Here is a 7,920-nt window from a genome sequence, read left to right on the forward strand (position 1 = left end):
AATAAGCCTCACATCCATCATTCATCGCCTTAGTCACCTCAAGTGACGAGATCAAAGGGATCGACGTTCCTCCCCGACTCCCAACAAAATCAAATCTAGGGCGACCAACGGGAAAGAATTGAATCGCCTCGCTCCCGCAATCAACCACAGCTTTTAACTTACCTAACCAATCCATCCCGACTATAACATCAAAATCATACATGGGCAACAAAGCAAGATCAATCAATTCCTCACTACCGCCAATCACTATCTTACAGTCCCGACATCCTAAGGAAACCAACACTTCACTCTTTAAGGGTGTAGCCACATGCAATATTGCTTCCAACGGTTTTAACTCTAACCCGACTAAATCAGCAAATTGAGCAGACACGAATGAATGCGAAGCCCTAGGGTCAAACAAGGCATATGCAGCATGATCGCATAATGTAACCGTACCTATGACCACGCCAGGTGTGTTCTCACCTCCTTGCGTGCTACAGCATACACTCGTCCTTGAGCTGGCGGCCTACCCAAGTCGTTACGCGAGGCGGCTCCCGCCGGCGATCCATACGGAGGCCATTGTCCTTGCGATCGCTGTTCCGGAGCTTGACTCGGACAGTTCCTTATTTGGTGACCCGGCTGGCCACACTTGAAGCACGCGCTTGTCTTACTTGGGCAAGGTCCACTTCCATGCCTCCTACCACATAAACGACAATTCCAGCTGGTTTGACGGTTAGGCTTCCCAATATTCTTCCGGGGTAGAGGGACGAAGCGCCCGTTGTCCGCCATTGGCCTCTTGCCAAACGGGCGACGGTCTCTAATAGGAGCGAACCGCGAACCCGATGCGGTAACTCTCTCCTTCATGTCCCTTTCGATCATCCGACCTCGTTCATACATCTCCTCATAGGTCCTCGGGTTCAATGCTATCATTTGGCTACGGAGATCAAGTATCGGTCCGTCTCGAAACCTTCGCGCCTTGTCCCTCGGGTCCTCTACCATCCTTGGCGCGTACCTTGACAGTCTAGCGAACTCCGCCTCATATTGGTCGATCGTTAACTAGTTCTCGCGAAGTTGTTGGAACTCTACCAACTTCCGCTCCCGAGCGGTCCCCGAGAAATACTTCCCGTTAAATGCCACAGTAAAGGCGGTCCAAGTGAGAGCAGCGCCCTCGGGAAATACCCTTCCTCTAGTGGCCTTCCACCAATCATCTGCGGTACCTTCTAGTTGGTAAGCCGCCGGGGTCACCTTTTCCTCATTAGTGCACCCAAGAACCTCAAAGGCCTTCTCCAATTTCTCAATCCAACGAGGTGCCATCTCTGGATCTCCAGCACCATCAAACCGAGCTGGTTTCAGTTTCAGAAATTGTTCCACCAGCTGACTCATCGGGCGATTCCCATTCCCGTTTCCTCCTCCATGGTTATTCCCATTTGCCACATTAGCAGCGGCCACAGCAGCCTCTGCAGCCTGAGCCACGGCAGCAGCTCTTTCCCGAGCTTGTACGCCCATCAAATTACCAATTTCCTCTAGGGCCCTAAGAACTCCATCTATTCTCGGATCCTCTACTGCGGGCGCTCTCGAGCTAGAAGCTCCCCTTGTTCCTCTAGTTCTGCCGCTCATCCTAGTTAATCCTCACGACACCCGAACAACCCATAACCCCACGCGGAAATCGGAGACTTAAGTTAACGACTAGCCTGCTAGGTCTATGTCACAACTCACGGTGACAACCACAACAAGATACACACTTCACATGGCAAGCAATCGGACAACCAAGGGGTTCACATTCAAGGGTTCAAGCTCTTACCTTGAGTCCAGACGCATCCGCAACTCGGTAAAATGACAACAATCACCCACATGCTTAACAAACCGTACATCAAGCCACGACAATCAACGCCAAGTACAAAGCCCCTTACAGTCTTATAATCACCAAGGGTGATGCCAATCCAATATGCCGGTCACAAGCGCCAATTCATATGTCATGCAATTCGTGCCTAACTCTAGCGAATCTCCTAAGGTCTCACTACCCGATCGTCTCTAAGTCATTCCTCCTTATTACTCCAAACCTCAATCGTCCCGAATCGAGCCGACCTTGCTCTGATACCACTCGAACGGGGATGTCACGTCCCGTGCCCGACGGGCTGACCAACATCCCGCAAGGTCACCAGAGAACTCGCAACTCACCGGAATCCACAACGAGCGTAATGTATGCGAGATGCAATGCAAATGGAACGATAAAAATAACCCGCACAACTTAAACAACAGAAAGACATAGAGCACACCGTTAACGGACATGGAACACAACTAGGTAAAGTCAAGGTTCATACAGACCACCGGAAATACAATGACTACGACTCGAGACACGACACGGGGAACACAAAAAGAAACCGCCTAAACAAAAGTCGCTCGTCAGCACACGAGGATACAAAAGAGGGGATGAGGATCTCTAAACTCCTAAGGGTCGGACGTCCTCATCGGTGGTCTCATCGGCAGGGGGAGCATCTTCTGACGGAAATTCGCTTCAAGGGTGTCGTCTGTCTCCGGCTCCGGCTCCTCCTCGGGCTCCGGGTCCTCCTCGATCTCCAGCTCGTCCTCTGCCTCAGACTCTCCATCGAGCCCGCCCATCCGCTGGTCCCGCTCGGGATCTACAACATGGACTACGTTCGGGACAGGCTCGGGAAGCATCGGGGGTCCATCCGCCGGCCTATCGGGCTCCAAGATCCCTCCATCCAAAGCGGGCGGTCCAGGTATGGGGGACCTCGGCTCGGGAACCGGTCCGACTACGGGTCCAAGGACGGGGAGTCTCGAGGGTGAAGCTATCGGAAATCTAGGTCCGGCGGCATCCAGTACATACTCGGGAATCACTTCCTCCCTTAGTGGCCCGGATACAAAGTCCCCATCCTTATAGGTCCAAGAGAGAAAGGAAAAGGGGGTCGGGAGTCCTCTCGCGTTGACTATCCATAATGTGCTAATCCTCCGATAATAGGCCCGATCGGGTCCCACTCTGTACTCGGTGATCACGGGCTCAAACCGAGTCGGCGATCCAAAAAGTAACGGCACCGCGGCGGTCGGGACCGAGGATCCGACAATATGGGTCCTACGAGGGGTGAGATAACATCCCAGTAAGGTAGGTCTAAGCCAACCCTAGGTTACAGTACCTCCAAGCGGTCTAATTTATGACATACTATCGGACATCCACCGACGGACCAAATATGCGGGAATTATGAACATATACTAACACATGAGAGTCTATTTAGTCCGAATTGAGTCTAATTTTTCCCATTACATTTTTGACGCTCCATACCACATCCCACATGTTCAATGGACTACATAGGGTCCCAAGCGAGCAATTGCGCCATTGTCCCTCATTAAATTCAGCCATTACACATATCTCCACAAAACAAGTCATTTTGAGCCCAAACAAGAATCCCACATGCACAACCCATAACCACCACTTTAGACCCCTCTTCTACCCCCAAACTAACATAGAAACAAGCTCATTTCACTCACCAAAATTTCGGGTCTTACTGAGCACTCCAAATCAGAACCGGTTTCTCCTCCAATCTCACACAATCAGCCTTTATTAGGTCCAAACTCACCATCTAACATGCTCTTTAGTACTTGCAAGCCTAAGGAAGGATTAGAACCACTTACCCTTGATATGGCCAAGGAGATTTCCGCGGGAGAGGCGCCAACGAGCGGCGTGGGTTCGACCGGCGGGTTTGGAAGGGTTAGGCCAAAAACCAAGAAAAATCACTCCTTGCTCTCTAAAAGTGAAACCACAACTAACCAAGGAAAAGCAACCCTCATGCTGAGTTCAAAGTGGTCTTACGAAGTAGATGAGGCTTTAAACGACGAGGAAGTGGCCCTAGGAACACTAGCTTCGATTCTGATCGTTCGGCGCTCGTAAGAGGTCTCTCGACTCTCCGGGGTTTCGGTGACCCCACGACGGCTTCAACGGGCAAGGGGGCCGGTCCGGCGATGTAGGAGCTTCTAGGAGGGTGCTGGTGATGGTGGTTTCCTCAGCGACAAGACGCCGGAAAGGGGCGGCGATCGGGCGGCGAAGGAGGAGGGCGGCCGAGAGAGAGGAACCGAGAGGGAGAGAATGAGAAGGAGAAGAGAACAATGAGGGGAGTGAGGAGGAAATGGTCGGCCAAATGAGGAGGAGAAAGAAGGGAGAAGAAGAAGAAGAGAGAGGGAAGGAAGAGTGTTTCCAAAGCTTTGCACAAACTCTCATGGTGAATAGTGATGGAAGGTTGTCGATCAAGAGGACTATTCTAGTCAATCAAGGTTATTGTCCCATAGTCCATCAAGTTGTGTCCATGGGTTCAAGGGTTTGTCCTATCTTGAAATCTAAGAGCACGTAGGGTTTTGGTGGCTTCTAGAATTTCGACTAACGTGGGGGATTAATGTTCCCTAAACGCGATTAACCTTACTCTAAGTAATTATGTCGTAAATCGATCGAGATTAAGGGTTAATCAAATTTTAAACCCCCCTTTTTTTTTTTTATTCTTAAGGGGTATTCTAAGGTCCAAATCTTCGATGAGACGATGTCCAAAATTTATTCATTGGACCTCTCCAAATTCGATCCCCGAACCAATTCCAATCTCACTTCCGAATACCACCGATCTTGATTCCAATTTATCTCGAACTAACGGGCAGCTTATTAGGCACGTACGTGTAGCAACCTCGTGATTCTCATCACTATTTAGAATACTCGAGATTTGGCGACCTCGATTGTCCCGGGAATGCGAGGGTTCGTCGCTAGTTCCGATTATCCCGATCGTCATAGTTCGAATTAAGGAGATTTTGGCAAATTGTACATTGGCGAGTGGAACCACCCGCGACCCAATCGTACAACACTAGCCGTATGTTCCTTAATCATTCTTAGACCGGTCCTTAACGGTCCCAAAACTTTTCCTAGACAATTCCTAGGGTCTAAGTGTCATTTCTCACGCGAGTTTCCTAGGTTTACGTCGTACCTCCTGGTCAACCTTTCCCCTTCGGTTAGTCAACCCATGAGTGATCAATTCAAGGCGAGATATAACTGGAATACATCGTCGGATATTCATTCATTCATTAGTTCTGAATCGGGTCGAAATTTGGGATGTCACAAAAGAAGTGAAAATAGGAGGACACTTATGTGCAGCAGATGTTTCAAGAATGACAGTATTACTCAAGGAATATCAATACATTTTCGCTTGGTCATATCTTGACATGCCAAGTTTAGACCGTGAAATAATAGAGCATGCTCTACCTACAAATCCTGCTTGTACACCGGTTAATCAGCCATATAGAAGAATGAACCCCGAATCGGCAGATAAGATTAAGGAGGAGGTGATGAAGCTCCTTAAAGTTGCATTTATCGAGGCTGTCCCATACGCCGATTGGGTCGCCAATATCGTGCTAGTTAAGAAGGACGGAAGAATTAGTATATGTGTGGATTATCGGGACTTGAACAAAGTTAGTCCAAAAGATGATTTTCCCTTACCGCACATTGATGTGCTCGTCGATAGTACCGCAGACTTTGAATTATTCTCCTTTATGGATGGATTCTCGAGGTACAACCAGATCATGTTGAAAGAAGAAGATAAGATCAAGACCTCATTCACTACACAATGGGGGTGTTGACACTCGATTTTTAGTTAGTTTTCCTTTAGTTTTATTTTCTAAAAATTCACTAAACATAAAAAAAAAATCAATATTGGAAGCCTTGGCCAAGCATAAGGAACCAATTTTGAACAAAAAATAATTTTTCATATTTTTCACATTTTTTAATATTTTTGGAAAATAGAAAAATACTTGAAAATTCATAAAAAATACTTTTCGAGGTCTTAAAAATACACATTAATGTCCAATATTTTTAATTTAATTTCCTTTTTGTCGCGACCCTCCGGAAGATTAACGAGCGAAGGTTAACGAGCCGATCCCTCTTCAATTTTCATATATTTTTTATATAAGACCCCGGTTGTCGGCGGGGTGTCTTTTAGGATCGCGAGTCTCTCCCAAGACCCATTACTCGAATCGCGATGTCGGGTAAAATTTATATCGAATATCGACCTTAGTGTGGTCGAGTGGCATGTGCAATGTGTACATGCAATTTGGAGTCGCCACCGATCAATTTATTGGAGGGTATGATCGGAAAACCCTACCGAGCGGTCGGGAGTGTTGACACTCGATTTTTAATCGGTTTTCCTTTAGTTTTATTTTCCAAAATTCACTAAAAATTCACAAAAAATCAAAAAAATTAAAAAATCAACATTGGAAGCCTTGGCCAAGCTTAAGGAACCAGTTTGGAACAAAAAATAATTTTTCATATTTTTCGCATTTTTTAATATTTTATGAAAATAGGAAAATACTTGAAAATTCATAAAAAATACTTTTCGAGGTCACAAAAATACAGAAAAAATGTCCAATATTTCTCTTTTAATTCCCTTTTCATATTGACCTCAAGAAAAATTAAAAGTTGAGTTCAATTTTAGGTGTTCCTTCACAATGCTTAAGGTTGAATTTGCACAAAAAATACCAATTGAGTCTTTTTATTTGCAATTTTTGCACATTTTAAGTTTTGACATTCAATTGCATTCTCTTTGAACTTCAATTTGATCAATTGCGCGAATTGCACGAATTGCACAAAATTTCCAAAGAATCTTGCAATTTAGTCCCTCAATTCTTCAATTTTTGAAATTACTTTCAATTGAGGGACCTTCATAGCAAAATTGGACCACCCCTAAGGTTTTGATACATTAGTTCTGAATCAATTGGCATAGGTATCATGGTCCAATTTGGTCAAATCGACATCCAATTGAACATTTCCCTAATTTGGACAAATTGAGAAATTTGGGGTTTTTGTGCAAATTGGTAGAAAATTTTGGGCAAAATTGCATTTCTAGATAATATACAAGCCCCTAAGTCCAATTTTGAAGATTAATTTCAAAAATTCTTTACCGTTTTTGATTAATTTCAAAAATTGTGCATAAAACACTGTCTGAACCGGTTCAGACCGGTCCGACAGCCGGTCGGACCGGTCGAACCGGTCCAAACAATGTCGTCTTCCCCAAATCAACCCCGCAAGTTGCAGCTTTGGACAGTGAGATTCAACGGCCAAATTGAAGGTTAATTCGCGTGTAATTGATGCAATTGACTTGGGGCTTTTGTTGTGCGAGTCGAGAGGAATTGATTGCCACCGGCGGCGCGATCAATGGCAGCCGGAGCACGGGGAAATTGCCGGTCAAAGGCTCGGCGTGCGCAAAAGTCAACGTATTGCAATTCATGAACAATTCGCGCCTATTTGTGCTCGCTCGAGTACCAAATGGACATCTAACGGACTTGGACGGAATCTTAACGATTCCGTCACCGTCCGGTGACCGCAAAACGCGTGATTGGCACGTGGGAGTCTTGGCCAACTCATTCGTATACGTGCGCGAATTTGAAACCGAGTATAAAAGCTTGGAGGAGGATTCTAGAAAAGAGAGGAGGCTCATTCGTTCACCAAACCAAACAGAATAGAGAGAGAGAGAGCTAGAGAGAGAGAGAAAGCTCTCGGTCTTCGCCATTGAAGAAATCTCGAGCGGCGATCGTGGATTGCTCGCCAAGCCAATCCAGAGCTAATCGAGCTTCGCGATCCACTTCAGAAGCTTCAAAGCAGCTCCAGAAAGCGACCGAGTCACTTGGATTAGCCTGCGATCTCCAAACTAGGTAAGTCGAGTTCTCAATCCTCTCACTGCACGATCATGGCATCTCGACTTCCAGAGCACGTTTCTTTCAATTGATGTGTGCGTTTTGCATCCCGAACTTCAATGACCACTTCTCCATGTCCATTTTGTTTCGATTTTGCATAAATACTTCCAATCGAGTTCGCGAAATCCAACCTCCATTGCCGTTTCCTGTCGGGGCTGGTCTAGGTAAACCTAGACCAAACCAGGTCAATCTAACCTGCGGGTAAGG

General features: G+C 46.4%; 1 protein-coding gene across 1 annotated transcript; it reads right to left on the reverse strand.

Moving 5' to 3' along the window:
* Positions 1-1,035: 1,035 nt before the first annotated feature.
* Positions 1,036-1,596, reverse strand: LOC115732124. Its single transcript, XM_030662786.2, has one exon. The coding sequence runs from the start codon at positions 1,594-1,596 to the stop codon at positions 1,036-1,038; it is 561 nt and encodes a 186-aa protein (XP_030518646.2).
* Between the last annotated feature and the right edge of the window lie 6,324 nt (positions 1,597-7,920).

The sequence above is a fragment of the Rhodamnia argentea genome, chromosome 11 (genome assembly GCF_020921035.1).
Source record: "Rhodamnia argentea isolate NSW1041297 chromosome 11, ASM2092103v1, whole genome shotgun sequence".
NCBI lineage: Eukaryota > Viridiplantae > Streptophyta > Magnoliopsida > Myrtales > Myrtaceae > Rhodamnia > Rhodamnia argentea.